Source organism: Ranitomeya variabilis, chromosome 2, assembly GCF_051348905.1.
Source record: "Ranitomeya variabilis isolate aRanVar5 chromosome 2, aRanVar5.hap1, whole genome shotgun sequence".
In the NCBI taxonomy this organism is placed as follows: Eukaryota; Metazoa; Chordata; class Amphibia; order Anura; family Dendrobatidae; genus Ranitomeya; species Ranitomeya variabilis.
In genome coordinates this window covers 799041350-799060468 of record NC_135233.1, presented here as the reverse complement: position 1 = coordinate 799060468, position 19119 = coordinate 799041350, and the positions used below count along the sequence as shown (strand labels likewise).

Below are 19119 nucleotides of genomic sequence, written 5' to 3'. Positions count from 1 at the left end.
GACAAAATTTTTTAGCCAATGTGAGGATAATGGTTTGGTCTTCCTGGTCTTGGCAATGCCTTTAAGAACTTATGTCACGGTAAGATTCAAGCAAGAGAATTTCTATTGTTGACAATTCATAACTTGTTATAACATCCAAACACCCCCACAACACCAGAGGCTACAATGCCTTTTTCTTGCAGTGCAATTTAGCTTTTGGATTTTATAGAAGGTTTTAACCAAAAAAGAACACATAGTATGTGGAGATATTTATTTTTAAAAGGAACCTGTCATAAACTTTTACCACCTCGCACAATTGATATGACTGGTTAGCCTTTGAAAGGTAAGCCTGACAATTCCTTTATAACCCGAAAGCATTGCTCCAGTAGTGAGAAATCAAATTTTTAAGTTGTGTTTGGAAGTGCATTAGGGTGTGATGATGAGCTTTTAGTTTCTCAGTCTTACGATGAATTTCCTACTTAGCAGCAACCTCCCCTTACAGGTCAGTGGCTATGTACCAGAGCAAACAACCTGTCAGCCAGGGGAGGGTGCTGCAACTTCAGGAATACAGCTGAGGGTGAGATGTTTTAAGTGCATTGTCACACCACTACACACATCCAGGCACAACTTCTATACATGCTTTCCTACTTTCAATGATTTGAAACCCAGAAGTTTCCTCCAGCACACTATTTTTTTAGGGACAACATTACATTTGAAGTGACTTTGAGGGGTCAAGCTGCTCAATAACACGTTCAAGAAGTATATTACACCTTCAGCTCCTTCACAGGAATTAATGCAATGTGGAAGGAGGAAATGTTTCATTTGACTTTTTGAATTCAAAATTTGCTAGAATAATTAGCAGATGCCATGTTGTGTTTGGAGAGCGCCTAAACAACGAAAACCCTCCACAAGTTATACCATTTTGGAAACTAGGCCGCTTAAGGACTGTATTTAGATGTGTGGTGAGCACCTTGAACCCCCAGAAGTTTATAATATTGAGCCAAGAAAATAATACAAGCAACACATTTTTCCCACAAAAATGTTTTTTAGCCCCAAATGTTGACATTTTCTGAGTGTAACAAGAGTCCAATTTGTTGAACAATTTCTCCTGAGTACACTGATACGGATGGGGTAAACTACTGTCTGGGCACACGACAGGATTCAGAAAAGGAGTGACGTTTTAGAACACAAACTTTGATGGAAAAGTCTGCTGGTTTCATGTCAAGTTTGGAGAGGCCCTGATGTGCCTAAACAGTGGAAAAGCCCCACAAGTGACCCTGGTAACTAAACCCCTCAAGGAATTTATCTAGATGTGCGGTGAGCACCCTGATCCCCCAGGTGCTTCACAGAATTTTTCTACATTGATCTGTGGAAATGAAAAAAAAATGTTTTCCCCCAAAAATGTTTTTTAGCCTCATATTTTTTATTTTCACAAAGATAGCAGGAGAAAATTGACATGAAAATTTGTTGTTCAATTTCTCCTGAGTACACTGATCCCCTATATCTGATCGAAAACTACTTTTGAGGCACAGTGCAAAGTCAGTATGGAAGAAGCGACATATTGAAGTTAAGTTTTTGCTGGACTGGTTTGAGGGTGCCATGTCACATTGGGAGAGCCCCTAAAGAGCAAGGAGAGCAGAACCCCTTTTAAGAGACCCCATTTTACCAACTACACCTCTTAATGAATTTATTGGTGCAGTGATGATATTGACACCACAGGTGGGTCACAGAATTTCTTACAATTGGTCTGTGAAGAAAAAAATAATTACATTTTACCACCAAAATTTTGTTTTAGCTCCAGATTTTACATTTTCATACTGGGAAATTGGTAAAAGTGGCACCAAACTTTGTGCCACAATTTCTGCTGAACGTGGAAATACCTCATATGAGGATGTACAATACTGCTTAGCTATACGGTGAAACTCTGGAGGGACGGAGCGCTATTTGCCTCCTGAAGAGCATATTTTTCTAGAATAGTTTGCGGACTCCATATACAGATCCCCTAAGTGCTAGAAGAGCAGAATTCCACTTCAAGTGACCCCATTTTGGAAATTATACCCCTTAGGGAATTTATCTACAGGTGTAGTGATGATTTTGATTCCATGGGTGTTTTTCAGAAACAAGAAGTAGTGGATGTTGCAAAGTGAAAATTGCAAACTGCCATTGTACTGACCAGTACATTGTAGTGACCAGTACGTTGTAGTGACCAGTACGTTGTAGTCACCAGTGCGTTGTAGTGACAAGTACATTATTTTTTTTCCTAAAAAATTTTTTATGGGTATAATATATATTTGTTTTTTTTATTATTATTATTATTATGTGATTTTTAAAAAAATATATTTTTACAATTTTTTTTACTTTATTTTTTACTTTTCTTTACTAAGTCCCTCTATGCAGCTTTCACTTCTTACAGTCTTATTGCAGTTCTATTGCATTGCAATGCATTAGAACTGTTAGTCCTGCAGACACGTTAGTTAGATCATGCAGTGTGCATGAGCTAACTAACTTTCTAGTGTCTAGTGATGCAGATGTTGTTATGATGACATCTGGTCAACATGGCAATGATCGGGCCCCCATGATGACGTCACGGGGGAGCCGACCAAAGTGCAGAGGGGCTCCCTCCCTCTGCATGCCTGCTAAATGCTGCGATCTCTAGCAATCGCAGTATTTAGGGGGTTAAAGCACCTCTCCTTCACGAAGTGCCGGGTGTCAGCTGTCAGAATCAGCTGACACACAGCAACGGTCATTCACGTAGCAAAATTGTCATGATGTATCCATATTTCCAAGGTTGGTAAGCACCTAGTGACCTGGACGTATGGATACATCCAAGATTGGGAAGGGGTTAATATCTGCCTGTCACTTGGCTTAGCACCCACATTTTTCTCCTGGTTGTTCTTCCTACCATTGTACACTAATATTCTTGATCTATAAAATATTGTACTTTTTAATATTACTACTGACCCTTTTGTCTATTTTTCTCTTGCTCTGTTCTTAATAACTTGAACCGTGTATTTGATGGCCTGAATCCAGGACTGTCCAAATGAGCAAGGGCGCACCCTTCTCCCACTATGCCTAACATTTATAGGCGTGTCTATTTTTATGTGGACACTGACTTACACTTTTATTAGCCAACTGTATCTTGTTCTGCCTGCTCACTATTTAATGTCACGACACATAGTCATATTCAAATCCGTATTTTCAGTCTGCGATACCTCATATGATATTTTGCCACAAAGAGAAGATTTCGTCAGGAACATATATGAAGGGGCCATTGACAACAAGACTCTGTAAGCAGCTCTAAGGCCGGCGTCACACTGGCGAGTTTTACGGACGTAAGAGCGCAGAAACTACGTCCGTAAAACTCGCATTACATACGGCACAATTATTCTCAATGGGGCTGCTCCTATTAGCCGTATATTACGGTTCAGTATTATACGGCTTTCTACGGCCGTACAAAATCGCAGCATGCTGCGTTTGTCAGCGTACTGCGCAAAAAAATCGCCAATGAAAGTCTATGGGGGCGAGAAAAATACGGATTCCACACGGACCAGCAGTGTGTCTTGCGAGAAATACGCAGCGGTGTTAGTGAAAAGTCGGTAATTCAATTGCCGGCTTTTCATTTCTCCTGCACAAACCCGACAGGATATGAGACATGGTTTACATACAGTAAACCATCTCATATCCCCCTTTTTTTTGCATATTCCACACTACTAATGTTAGTAGTGTGTATGTGCAAAATTTCAGCTCTGTAGCTGCTAAAATAAAGGGTTAAATGGCGGAAAAAATTGGCGTGGGCTCCCGCGCAATTTTCTCCGCCAGAGCGGTAAAGCCAGTGACTGAGGGCAGATATTAATAGCCAGGAGAGGGTCCATGGTTATTGGCCCCCCCGTGGCTACAAACATCTGCCCCCAGCCACCCCAGAAAAGGCACATCTGGAAGATGCGCCTATTCTGGCACTTGGCCACTCTCTTCCCACTCCCTGTAGCGGTGGGATATGGGGTAATGAAGGGTTAATGCCACCTTGCTATTGGAAGGTGACATTAAGCCAGATTAATAATGGAGAGGCGTCAATTATGACACCTATCCATTATTAATCCAATTGTTGGAAAGGGTTAAAAAACACACACACACATGATTAAAAAGGATTTTAATGAAATAAACACAGCGGTTGTTGTAATAATTTATTGTTCTCTCAAATCCATTTGCAGTCCCTCGCTTGGCAACATAATAAACGCACAAGATACATACCTTCTGATGTACTGTCAGGTCCAACGATGTAATCCATCTGAAGGGGTTAACTAATATTACAAGCAGGAGCCCTGCTATAATGCAGCTGTGCTCCGTGCTTGTAATTCCCCTGCGAATGAATGAAATGTAGGTCATTGACCTACATTTCATTCATTCGCGGTGATGCGCCCCCTGGTGGATGTCCTCATATGACCTGGAGCGTGGGAAAAAGTTCCCAGGCTGCAGTTCATGAGAACATCCAGCAGAGGGCGCATCACCGCGACTGAATGAAATGTAGGTCAATGACCTACATTTCATTCATTCGCAGGGGAATTACAAGCACGGAGCACAGCTGCATTGTCATGATCTCCATGGCCAGAGAACTAGCATAAGCCTCTATAGGAACAAGCTCTTGGAAGATGTAACTGTACTGACCATGAACTAAACCTACCGCATCATCTAGAAGTAGCCAGGTAGCATGTCCTACTTTTTATCCCTATATGCCCAGCGCCGGCCGGAGAACTAAATAATGCTAGCAGAGGGAAATATAAGACCTGACTCACCTCTAGAGAAATGCCCAAAAGGAGACAGAAGCCCCCCACATATATTGGCGGTGATATGAGATGAAACAACAAACGCAGCAGGAAAATAGTTTTAGCAAATTTGAGGTCCGCTTTCTAGATAGCAGAAGACAGAAAGCATACTTTCATGGTCAGTAGAAAACCCTAACAAAACACATCCAGAAATTACTTTAGGACTCTGGCATTAACTCATAATACCAGAGTGGCAATTCCTGATCAACAAGAGCTTTCCAGACACAGTAACGAAACTGCAGCTGTGAACTGGAACCAAAATACAAAAACAAAACATGGACGAATGTCCAACTTATCTAGTAGATGTCTGGGAGCAGGAACAAGCACAGAGAGGCTTCTGATAACATTGTTGACCGGCAAGCATCTAACAGAGAAGCCAGGTTATATAGCGACACCCAGATCTAATCAGAACAGGTGAACAGGGAAGATGATGTCACAAGTTCAATTCCACCAGTAGCCACCGGGGGAGCCCAGAATCCAAATTCACAACAGTACCCCCCCCTCAAGGAGGGGGCACCGAACCCTCACCAGAACCACCAGGGCGATCAGGATGGGCCCTATGAAAGGCACGAACCAGATCAGAGGCATGAACATCAGATGCAGTGACCCAAGAATTATCCTCCTGGCCGTATCCCTTCCACTTGACCAGATACTGGAGTCTCCGTCTGGAAACACGGGAGTCTAGGATTTTTTCCACAACGTACTCCAACTCACCCTCAACCAACACCGGAGCAGGAGGCTCAACGGAAGGCACAACCGGTGCCTCATACCTGCGCAATAACGACCGATGAAAAACGTTATGAATAGAAAAGGATGCAGGGAGGTCCAAACGGAAGGACACAGGGTTAAGAATCTCCAATATCTTGTACGGGCCGATGAACCGAGGCTTAAACTTAGGAGAAGAAACCCTCATAGGGACAAAACGAGAAGACAACCACACCAAGTCCCCAACACAAAGCCGAGGACCAACACGACGACGGCGGTTGGCAAAAAGCTGAGTCTTCTCCTGGGACAACTTCAAATTGTCCACCACCTGCCCCCAAATCTGATGCAACCTCTCCACCACAGCATCCACTCCAGGACAATCCGAAGATTCCACTTGACCGGAGGAAAATCGAGGATGAAACCCCGAATTACAGAAAAACGGGGACACCAAGGTGGCAGAGCTGGCCCGATTATTGAGGGCGAACTCCGCCAAAGGCAAAAAAGCAACCCAATCATCCTGATCCGCAGACACAAAACACCTCAAATATGTCTCCAAGGTCTGATTAGTCCGCTCGGTCTGGCCATTAGTCTGAGGATGGAAAGCAGACGAAAAAGACAAATCTATGCCCATCCTAGCACAGAATGCCCGCCAAAATCTAGACACGAATTGGGTCCCTCTGTCAGAAACGATATTCTCAGGAATACCATGCAAACGAACAACATTTTGAAAAAACAGGGGCACCAACTCGGAAGAAGAAGGCAATTTGGGCAGGGGAACCAAATGAACCATCTTAGAAAAACGGTCACACACCACCCAGATGACAGACATCTTCTGAGAAACAGGCAGATCTGAAATAAAATCCATCGAGATGTGTGTCCAAGGCCTCTTAGGAATAGGCAAGGGCAACAATAATCCACTAGCCCGAGAACAACAAGGCTTGGCCCGAGCACAAACGTCACAAGACTGCACAAAGCCTCGCACATCTCGTGACAGGGAAGGCCACCAGAAGGATCTTGCCACCAAATCCCTGGTACCAAAAATTCCAGGATGACCTGCCAACGCAGAAGAATGCACCTCAGAGATGACTTTACTGGTCCAATCATCAGGAACAAACAGCCTATCAGGCGGACAACGATCCGGTCTATCCGCCTGAAACTCCTGCAAGGCCCGCCGCAGGTCTGGAGAAACAGCTGACAAGATAACTCCCTCCTTAAGAATACCTGTGGGGTCAGAGTTGCCAGGTGAATCAGGCTCAAAACTCCTAGAAAGGGCATCCGCCTTAACATTCTTAGAACCTGGTAGGTACGATACCACAAAATTAAACCGAGAAAAAAATAATGACCAGCGCGCCTGTCTAGGATTCAGGCGCCTGGCGGTCTCAAGATAAATCAAATTTTTGTGGTCAGTCAATACCACCACCTGATGTCTGGCCCCCTCGAGCCAATGGCGCCACTCCTCAAACGCCCACTTCATGGCCAAAAGCTCCCGATTCCCAACATCATAATTCCGCTCAGCGGGCGAAAATTTACGGGAAAAGAAGGCACAAGGCCTCATCACGGCGCAGTCAGAACTTTTCTGCGACAACACTGCCCCAGCTCCGATCTCAGAAGCGTCGACCTCAACCTGAAAAGGAAGAGTCACATCAGGCTGACGCAACACAGGGGCAGAAGAAAAATGGCGCTTAAGCTCCTGAAAGGCCTCCACAGCATCAGGGGACCAATTAGCAACATCAGCACCCTGTCTAGTCAAATCGGTCAATGGCTTAACGACATCCGAAAAACCAGAAATAAATCGACGATAAAAGTTGGCAAAGCCCAAAAATTTCTGAAGACTTTTAAGAGAAGAGGGCTGCGTCCAATCACAAATAGCTTGAACCTTGACAGGATCCATCTCAATGGAAGAGGGAGAAAAAATATATCCCAAAAAGGAAATTCTCTGAACCCCAAAAACGCACTTAGAACCCTTGACACACAGAGAATTAGACCGCAAAACCTGAAAAACCCTCTTAACTTGCCGGACATGAGAGTCCCAGTCATCCGAAAAAATCAGAATATCATCCAGATACACTATCATAAATTTATCCAAAAAATCGCGGAAAATATCATGCATAAAGGACTGGAAGACTGAAGGGGCATTAGAAAGACCAAAAGGCATCACCAAATACTCAAAGTGGCCCTCGGGCGTATTAAATGCGGTTTTCCACTCATCCCCCTGCCTGATCCGCACCAAATTATACGCCCCACGGAGATCAATCTTAGAGAACCACTTGGCCCCCTTTATGCGAGCAAACAAATCAGTCAGCAACGGCAATGGGTATTGATATTTAACCGTGATTTTATTCAAAAGCCGATAATCAATACATGGTCTCAAAGAGCCGTCTTTTTTTGACACAAAGAAAAAACCGGCTCCTAAGGGAGATGACGATGGACGAATATGTCCCTTTTCCAAGGACTCCTTTATATATTCTCGCATAGCAGTATGTTCAGGCACAGACAGATTAAATAAACGACCCTTTGGGTATTTACTACCCGGAATTAAATCTATAGCACAATCGCACTCACGGTGCGGAGGTAGTGAACCCAGCTTGGGTTCTTCAAAGACGTCACGATAATCAGACAGGAACTCAGGGATTTCAGAGGGAATAGATGATGAAATGGACACCAAAGGTACGTCCCCATGAGTCCCCTTACATCCCCAGCTCAACACAGACATAGCTCTCCAGTCAAGGACTGGGTTGTGAGACTGCAGCCATGGCAATCCCAGCACCAAATCCTCATGTAGATTATACAGCACTAGAAAACGAATAGTCTCCTGGTGATCCGGATTAATACACATAGTCACTTGTGTCCAGTATTGTGGTTTATTATTAGCCAATGGGGTGGAGTCAATCCCCTTCAGAGGAATAAGAGTTTCCAAAGGCTCTAAATCATACCCACAACGATTGGCAAAGGACCAATCCATAAGACTCAAAGCGGCGCCAGAGTCGATATAGGCGTCAGTAGTAATAGATGACAAAGAGCAAATCAGGGTCACAGACAAAATAAATTTAGACTGTAAAGTGCCAATGGAAACGGATTTATCAAGCTTTTTAGTACGCTTAGAGCACGCTGATATAACATGAGTAGAATCCCCACAATAGAAACACAACCCATTTTTCCGTCTAAAATTCTGCCGCTCGCTTCTGGACAGAATTCTATCACACTGCATGCTTTCTGGCGTCTTCTCAGTGGATACCGCCAGATGGTGCACAGGTTTGCGCTCCCGCAGACGCCTATCGATCTGAATGGCCATTGTCATGGACTCATTCAGACCTGCAGGCACAGGGAACCCCACCATAACATCCTTAATGGCATCAGAGAGACCCTCTCTGAAAGTAGCCGCCAAGGCACACTCATTCCACTGAGTAAGCACAGACCATTTACGGAATCTTTGGCAGTAAATTTCAGCTTCATCTTGCCCCTGCGATAGGGACATCAAAGTTTTTTCTGCCTGAAGTTCCAAATGAGGTTCCTCATACAGCAAGCCCAAGGCCAAAAAAAACGCATCCACATTGCGCAACGCAGGATCCCCTGGTGCCAATGCAAAAGCCCAGTCTTGAGGGTCGCCGCGGAGCAAGGAAATCACAATCCCAACCTGCTGTGCAGAGTCTCCAGCAGAACGAGATTTCAGGGACAAAAATAGCTTACAATTATTTCTAAAATTCTGAAAGCTAGATCTATTCCCTGAGAAGAATTCCGGCAAAGGAATTCTCGGCTCAGATACCGGAGCATGAATAATAAAATCTTGCAAATTTTGTACTTTCGTGGTGAGATTATTCAAACCTGCAGTTACACTCTGAAGATCCATTATTAACAGGTGAACACAAAGCCATTCAAAGATTATAAGGAGAGAGAAAAAAAAGAAAGACTGCAGCATAGACAGACTGGCAAGTGATCCAATTAAGAGCACAGAGGAAAAAAAAAAAAAAAAAAACTCTCAGCAGACTTCTTATTTCTCTCCTTTCTCAGCCAAGGATTTTAACCCTTTAGTGGGCCGGTCAAACTGTCATGATCTCCATGGCCAGAGAACTAGCATAAGCCTCTATAGGAACAAGCTCTTGGAAGATGTAACTGTACTGACCATGAACTAAACCTACCGCATCATCTAGAAGTAGCCAGGTAGCATGTCCTACTTTTTATCCCTATATGCCCAGCGCCGGCCGGAGAACTAAATAATGCTAGCAGAGGGAAATATAAGACCTGACTCACCTCTAGAGAAATGCCCAAAAGGAGACAGAAGCCCCCCACATATATTGGCGGTGATATGAGATGAAACAACAAACGCAGCAGGAAAATAGTTTTAGCAAATTTGAGGTCCGCTTTCTAGATAGCAGAAGACAGAAAGCATACTTTCATGGTCAGTAGAAAACCCTAACAAAACACATCCAGAAATTACTTTAGGACTCTGGCATTAACTCATAATACCAGAGTGGCAATTCCTGATCAACAAGAGCTTTCCAGACACAGTAACGAAACTGCAGCTGTGAACTGGAACCAAAATACAAAAACAAAACATGGACGAATGTCCAACTTATCTAGTAGATGTCTGGGAGCAGGAACAAGCACAGAGAGGCTTCTGATAACATTGTTGACCGGCAAGCATCTAACAGAGAAGCCAGGTTATATAGCGACACCCAGATCTAATCAGAACAGGTGAACAGGGAAGATGATGTCACAAGTTCAATTCCACCAGTAGCCACCGGGGGAGCCCAGAATCCAAATTCACAACACTGCATTATAGCAGGGCTCCTGCCTGTAATATTAGTTAACCCCTTCAGATGGATTACATCGTTGGACCTGACAGTACATCAGAAGGTATGTATCTTGTGCGTTTATTATGTTGCCAAGCGAGGGACTGCAAATGGATTTGAGAGAACAATAAATTATTACAACAACCGCTGTGTTTATTTCATTAAAATCCTTTTTAATCATGTGTGTGTGTGTTTTTTAACCCTTTCCAACAATTGGATTAATAATGGATAGGTGTCATAATTGACGCCTCTCCATTATTAATCTGGCTTAATGTCACCTTCCAATAGCAAGGTGGCATTAACCCTTCATTACCCCATATCCCACTGCTACAGGGAGTGGGAAGAGAATGGCCAAGTGCCAGAATAGGCGCATCTTCCAGATGTGCCTTTTCTGGGGTGGCTGGGGGCAGATGTTTTTAGCCACGGGGGGGCCAATAACCATGGACCCTCTCCTGGCTATTAATATCTGCCCTCAGTCACTGGCTTTACCATTCTGGCGGAGAAAATTGCGCGGGAGCCCACGCCAATTTTTTCCGCCATTTAACCCTTTATTTCAGCAGCTACAGCGCTGAAATTTTGCACATACACACTACTAACATTAGTAGTGTGGAATATGCAAAAAAAAAGGGGATATGAGATGGTTTACTATATGTAAACCATGTCTCATATCCTGTCGGGTTTGTGCAGGAGAAATGAAAAGCCGGCAATTGAATTACCGGCTGTTCACAGATATCGCGCTGAATGAAATCTAAATACAGAATATATATATATGTGTCTCAATGACATATATATATATATATACTGTATATATGTTTTCCCGAACATTTGAGCACATAAATCCATTAGATGTCGGTTTTGCAAGCCTGCGCGAAAATCTCGCAGTACGGATGCCATACGGATTACATACGGAGGATGCCATGCGCAAAATACGCTGACACACCCTGCCTACGGATCACTATTTTGGGAACATTTCTCCGTATTATGGCCGTATTACGGCCGTAAAATACGGACCGTATTGTCTTACGCCGAGTGTGTCGCCGGCCTAAATGTGTATGTGTGTGCGTTCTCCCTTAGGGAGCATGAAACATGGGTCTCCATATTCTCCTCCATATGTGGCAAGGAGGTTGTCACACTGTCCTGCTTTTACACTTTGTACTTTTAGCCAGCCAATGGAAATTACAATTATCATTTCTTTAGGGTACACTGGCATAAACAAAGAGGAAATAGCTCTTCCAAAAAACAATAAACCTGTTTTACAAGAAACGTGGATCTGGCTAGACACCAATATCAGGTATGTTAAATATGCACTACTTGCATATGTATTACTTGCATATGAAAACAGATTCTAATGATAATAGCCATTTACTTAATGGTACACGACTTGCTTTCAAGGTAAAACAATTCTAAATAACAATTATTCCTGGAGCACATTAATTACTGGATAACTATTAATGGTAAATTATTATGTCAGTTTTATAGGATTGTAAATTTAGTACCCATTTTTCACAGTTCATCGTTAACAACTCAACTTCAGCTAACTGTCCCTAACAAAAACACCACTTGGGCGGCCTATGCATTTGTTATTTCTGAGGGACTTGGACTCGGAGTAACAGATATACCTGTGGAGGTGAGTTTCTTCTTTAAGTTACTTTATAACAATATGGCATTGTGCTTTTAATGATTATGTACCCTGTACTATATGATCACTTAATCAAATCTTGAAACCAATCCAGTATGTGATGATGCCAGGGACTAACTAAGATGGAAATTCAGTCCTGGCATTTGAAAACACACAGGCCCATGCAGTCACCGCCCCTGAGCCCCAGATGGGGATATCTATTATTAATATAACACTACCTAGGGGAAATAAAGATTTACTACAAGACTTATATTTCTAATAATACCAATAATATCACTATATAAGATTGAATAGTAATAATAATACTGCACATAGAGTGACTGCAGACTTTAACTTCAAGCCTGGAGAACCTTTCACTAAAACCACTGTACTAGGACTGATATCACCACCATACATTGACCGTTTAATGGGAATATCAGTTCTGCACCAGTGCTCTGCAGACTGTAGATATAGAAATATAAACCCCATAAACAAAAAAACTCCGCCTATAGAAAAACACACTGACACCAAAATAACTTCTTTTATGGACGGAATTGGTCACAGCTTTATTAACATGAAATTAACCAAACCATATATTTTTTCTTTAACCATCATCAATTTGAAACGGTATGCACCAACGAACTCCCGGAGGGCAAGTCCATCTTCAGTTTGTATAAAGCTCAAAACCATGTAATTGTACCGTAAGCTGTGACTTGATAGAAAACATTAGAAACTGTATCAAAATCATTCTTTTTATAATAACGTATAAATAACTGTAAGAAGTAGGAATAAAGCTCCTAATCAGCGGGTCCCAGAGAAGAGGGAGAAAAAACATGGAGGGCACATTAACATACAAAAAAGAGATGGGGGAGGGGACTGGGAGTGGAGAGTACCTGGTGCAGAGGCAAAACCCAGAAGCAGTCTCTGCAAGTAACAAACACCAGTACAAACAACACCCTAAAGGTACAACCTATATTAAAACTACTCATGCTAAACATATTAAGACAAACTGGAGACCTAGGGTTTAACAAGGAAGGGGGGAGGGCAAATCCCGGACATGGAGAGGGCAATCCTATCCCCAGTCCAGGACCCCTTCCCTATACAGATTGTGGTCCACTAGACCATATATATGTGTATTGTACAGGTTCTCACTAGTGATGTTCTCATGGATTGTCGTCATGCCATGCCATGACCTCTTCTTCCACCTATAATTCATCCCTGTAAAATGTAACACACAGACAACCTTGACTTACATTTTTTCCATGACCTTCCTCAAATTCTACCAAATCTATACAAAACATATAATGTTACTAACAATGCTCTAGACAGTAATCATGTCCCTTCTTTGTCCCATATAGTAATTGTACCCTCCTATTGTGCCCCACAAAACAGTGCCCACTCTGTGCCCCTACACAATAATAATGCTCCCCTGTATTTCCTTCTAGCTATAAAGCAACATACAGTAATAATGTTCCTTTGTGTTGCCTTATAATAATTCCCCTCTGCCTCATTTAATAATATGCCCACTTTAACCCTTATAATAAAAACCCTGTACCACATTATAATAATAAAAACACCCCCTGTGCTTTTATTATTATTATTATTATTATTATTATTAGTTTGATTCCCCTATAATGATAGCGACTCACTTGGTTTTTACACCTTGAGAAAGGTGACGGTCCAGCACAAAAACGCTTTGGTATTGATGAAAACCATTTTGGATTCCCAAAGCTCTTCATTCCCACAGCGCAGCTCGCCTAAATGTGCCAGCCTCCATTTTTGCAATGATCCCTCAGTGTCTTTTTATAGTAATACCTCCCCATTGTGCTTCCATATAATAATGACATTCAGTGAATCCTTATTCTAATAATGCTCCTGAGCAGGGGCGTACATAGAAATAATAGGCGCCCAATAGCAAAAGTCACAGTCACATACCTCCCAACTTTCCAAAGAAGCTCTCCTCCAATCAAAATGGTCATCTTCTTAATTTATTACAGTCCTCTGTAAGTACACAGTGCCATATAATATGATTGCAATATATTAAGAGAATAAAAACTTTGATACGAGTGCTTCTTTAAAACACGGTGAGGGATATTGCTGAACTTACACAATTATTTTGCCCCTACTGAAGCCCCTAAGTGGTCTCACCCACTTGGATTCCTGTTTCATTACTCCCATAGAGTATGATGACCCCACACAGTATCATTGCCCCACAAACTTCACACAGTAAGATGGTCACTACAGCCCTCTATTGGTTACAGTCCATGGTGTTCAGTACATCCCCCAATATACAGCATGATGTCCACCACAAGCACCTATATAAATTATGATGCCTACCAAAGTTCCCCATACAGTATGATACCCCCTATAACCACGCAATACAGTATGATGGCCTCCACAGCTACCCTACACAGTATAGTGTCCACTATGGCTAACCTACACAGTATGATTGTCCACCCCCTATGATGGTGACGGTCCCCCTACAGCATAATGGTCCAATACAGCCACCCCACACAGAATGATGATGCCCCCACAACCAACCATATAGTATAATTGTTCCCCCAACTTATAGCCCCATTACAGTATGATGGTCCTCCAAAACCCTCTTTATAGTATGTTGGCACCAACAAAATCCCCCTATATAGCATGATGGTCCACCTCACAGTCCCCTACATAGTATGATGATACCCTCAACATCCCCTATATAGTATGATGGTTTACCTCACAGCCAACTATTTTGTATGATAGTCCACCTCATAACCCCTATATAGTTTGATGGGCCACCTCACTGCCTCCCATATGTCATGATGGTCCACCCCACAGCCCTTTAGGCCTCTGTGTGTACTCTGCACCCCTGCCTGTGGGAATACTGTACCTTAAAGCATCTATGTGTACTCTGCTCCCCGCTCCTGTGTGAGTACTGTGTCTTTAAGCCTCTGTGTGTACTCTGCAACCCCACCTGTGGGAGAACTATTCCAAAAAAACACTGTGTACACTGCAGCCATGTCTGTATGAGTAGTGTGTCTAAAAAATAAATCTAATCTGCAGATGTTTCTTTGCCATTTGAAGCCCAAAATAAAATCATTTTACTGTACCGCTGGGTGATGCAGCGTCACAGCTGGGTATTGCTGAAAAGGTGTTAGATTGGATGGCTGAGAGTGGCTACAGTTCATTTACATTATCTTCCACCCAGTCCACTTCAGAAAGTGCAGAGCTGGCATCGGATGACCATGGTCATCTTGCTTCCTCCTAACCCTCTTGCAAATCAGCCAAGCAGTCTGAGCCACAAGTCATGCAGCAATCTCTTCTGCTGTTTGATGACTCTGCTTGCTGGAAATCTATGGCCCATCCACCTGGCCCTGCCCCAGAAGTGGAAGAAACTGAGTGCACTGATGCCCAACCATTAATTAGGTTGGAGGATAAGTACAGTGGATACGGAAAGTTTTCAGACCCCTTTAAATTGTTCACTCTTTGTTTTATTGCAGCCATTTGGTAAATTCAAAAAGTTCATTTTTTTCTCATTAATGTACACTCTGCACCCCATCTTGACTAAAAAACAGAAATGTAGTAATTTTTGCAAATTTATTAAAAAAGAAAAACTGAAATATCACATGTTCATAAGTATTCAGACCCTTTGCTCAGTATTGAGTAGAAGCACCATTTTGAGCTACTACAGCCATGAGTCTTCTTGGGAATGATGCAACAAGTTTTTCACACCTGAATTTGGAGATCATCTGCCATTCTTCCTTGCAGATCTTCTCCAGTTCCGTCAGGTTGGATGGTGAATGTTGGTGAACAGCCATTTTCAGTTGTTTTAGGTCAGGGCTCTGGCTGGGCCAGTCAAGAATGGTCACAGAGTTGCTTTGAAGCCACTCCTTTGTTATTTTAGTTGTGTGCTTAGGGCCATTGTCTTGTTGGAAGGTGAAGCTTTGGCCAAGTCTGAGGTCCAGACAATCTGGAAGAGGTTTTCAACAAGGATATCTTTGTACTTGGCCACATTCATGTTTCCTTTAATGACAACCAGTCATCCTGTCCCTGCAGCTGAAAAACATCCCCATAGCATGATGCTGCCAACACCATGTTTCACTGTTGGGATTGTATTGGGCAGGTGATGAGCAGTGCCTGGTTTTCTCCACACATAGCGCTTAGAATTATCACAAAAAGGTCTATCTTCGTCTCATCAGACCAGAGAATCTTATTTCTCATAGTCTGTAAGTTCTTCAAGTGTGTTTTAGCAAACTCTATGCAGGCTTTCATGTGTCTTGCACTGAGGAGAGGCTTCCATCAGGCCACTCTGCCATAAAGGCCTGACTAGTGGAGGGCTGCAGTGACAGTTGACTCTGTGGAACTTTCTCCCATCTCCCTACTGCATCTCTGGAGCTCAGCCACAGTGATCTTGGGGTTCTCCTTTACCTCTCTCACCAAGGCTCTTCTCCCACGATTGATCAGTTTGGCTGGACGGCCAGGTCTAGGAAGACTGCTGGTGGTCCCAAACGTCTTTCATTTAAGGATTATGGAGACCACTGTGCTCTTAGGAACCTTGAGTACTGCAGAAATTCTTTTGTTAACTTGGCCAGATCTGTGCCTTGCCACAATTCTGTCTCTGAGCTCCTTAGCCAGTTCCTTTGACCTCATGATTCTCATTTGGTCTGACATGCACTGTGATTTGTTTGGTCTTATATAGACAGGTGTGTGCCTTTCCAAATCAAGTCCTGTCAGTTTAATTAAACACAGCTGGCTTCCAGAAACAATCTTAAGGAGGATCACAAGGAAATGGACAGCATGTGACTTAAATATGAGTGTCTGAGCAAAGGGTCTGAATACTTATGACCATGTGATATTGCAGTTTTTCTTTTTTACTACATTTGCAAAAATTTCTACATTTCTGTTTTTTTTCAGTCAAGATGGGGTGCAGAGTGTACATTAATGTAAAAAAATGAACTTTTTTGAATTTACCAAATGGCTGCAATGAAACAAAGAATGAAAAATTTAAAGGGGTCTGAATACTTTCCGTACCCACTGTACATGGGAGGGTTAGTGCACATGATCAGTGGGCCACTGCAGCACATCTCAGAGGATGCCAAAACACAGTTGCCAACTGCAGTTTGTAGACCGGCAAGGAGGGCAGGTGGAAGAGGGCAAAGAGGAGTGGGTGGAAGATTATACGGGTAATGATGAGGTCCTAGACCCCACACAAAGCGAAGGCCATAGTAGTGACGTGCGCAGGGAGCAGCTTGTAAAGGCACAGCGGGAAGCCCCTAGCCCATATGTTGTCTACTACTGCCTACCAAAACCTGCTCAAAAAACCTCCCTGGCACAGCATTTCTTCAGGTAATGTGCCGATGACAAGTGATGGGTGGTTTGCATGCTGTGCTATTAGAGCCTGAAGCAAGGTATAAGTCTTCTAAACCTGAGCACCACCTGCATGATGAGACATCTGAATACCAAACATGAGGTGCAGTGGAGTACACACCTTAAAAAGCATGACAGATCTGGCCCCCCCTTCCTGCTCCCTCTTATGCGGCAGTCTTGGTGTCTTCCTCCCATTCACAATCAACAGGGCCACCTGCCTCCTCATAAAGAGAGGATGTAACAGCACCATAAGTGTCACCGAGAACCTCCACACCGTCCCATGGAAGTGTTCAGCTTTCCATCACCCAAACCCTTGAGAGAAAAAGGAGATACCCCATACCCACCAATGAGCCATGGTCCTGAATGACAGCATTTCCAAATTATTGGCCTTTGAAATGCTGCCATTCTGACTGGAGGAGATTGATAGTTTTAAAAAACTGATGGCAGTGGCTGTCCCTTAGTACATTCTTCCCAGCCGCCAGTACTTTTCCGGTATGCCATCCCTGTTCTGCACACACATGTTGAAGACAAATAAAAGGTGTGCACTGCGTAACGCGATCAGTGGCAAGGTCCACATATCCACCGATAAACAGACGAGCAGTGGCGTACCACCAATGGCGGCAGGCCACGCGACTGCTTTGGGGCCCGTGTCATGATTCTCAATGGCGAGAGAACATAGCCCAGCATATATGAGAACTAGCTCTTGGAAGATGGAAACTATACTGACCATGAACTAAACCTGCCGCACAACTAGAAGTGGCCGGGTAGCATGCCTACGTTTTTTATCCCTAGATGCCCAGCGCCAGCCGGAGTACTACCTAATCCTAGCAGAGGAAAAGACAGTCCTGGCTCACCTCTAGAGAAATTTCCCCAAAAGGCAGACAGAGGCCCCCACATATATTGGCGGTGATTTTAGATGAAATGACAAACGTAGTATGAAAATAGGTTTAGCAAAATCGAGGTCCGCTTACTAGATAGCAGGAAGACAGAAAGGGCACTTTCATGGTCAGCAGAAAACCCTATCAAAACACCATCCAGAAATTACTTTAAGACTCTAGCATTAACTCATAACACCAGAGTGGCAATTTCCGATCACAAGAGCTTTCCAGACACAGTAACGAAACAGCAGCTGTGAACAGGAACAAAATGCAAAAACACACAAGGACAAAAGTCCAACTTAGCTGGGAGTTGTCTGGTAGCAGGAACATGCACAGAAAGGCTTCTGATTACATTGTTGACCGGCATGAAACTGACAGAGGAGCAAGGTTATATAGCGACTCCCACATCCTCATAGGAGCAGGTGAACAGAGTGGATGATGCACACAAGTTCAATTCCACAAGTGGCCACCGGGGGAGCCCAGAATCCAATTTCACAACAGTACCCCCCCCTCAAGAAGGGGGCACCGAACCCTCACCAGAACCACCAGGGCGATCAGGATGAGCCCTATGAAAGGCACGGACAAGATCGGAGGCATGAACATCAGAGGCAGTGACCCAAGAATTATCCTCCTGACCGTATCCCTTCCATTTGACCAGATACTGGAGTTTCCGTCTGGAAACACGAGAGTCTAAGACCTTTTCCACAACGTACTCCAACTCACCCTCAACCAACACCGGAGCAGGAGGCTCAACGGAAGGCACAACCGGTACCTCATACCTGCGCAACAATGACCGATGAAAAACATTATGAATCGAAAAGGATGCAGGGAGGTCCAAACGGAAGGACACAGGGTTAAGAATCTCCAATATCTTGTACGGGCCGATGAACCGAGGCTTAAACTTAGGAGAAGAAACCCTCATAGGGACAAAACGAGAAGACAACCACACCAAGTCCCCAACACAAAGCCGAGGACCA

The 19119-nt window shown here is 43.5% G+C and overlaps 1 protein-coding gene across 1 annotated transcript in view; it reads left to right on the top strand.

Annotated features, from left to right (window-relative positions):
* Positions 1 to 19119, top strand: part of LOC143807873 (CD109 antigen-like) — a 159120-nt gene that overhangs the window by 57192 nt on the left and 82809 nt on the right. The window contains exons 19-20 of the mRNA XM_077289890.1: positions 11492 to 11585; positions 11804 to 11921. Of these exons, the coding sequence (XP_077146005.1) occupies positions 11492 to 11585; positions 11804 to 11921 (212 nt within the window). The remainder of the gene's footprint in view (positions 1 to 11491; positions 11586 to 11803; positions 11922 to 19119) is intronic.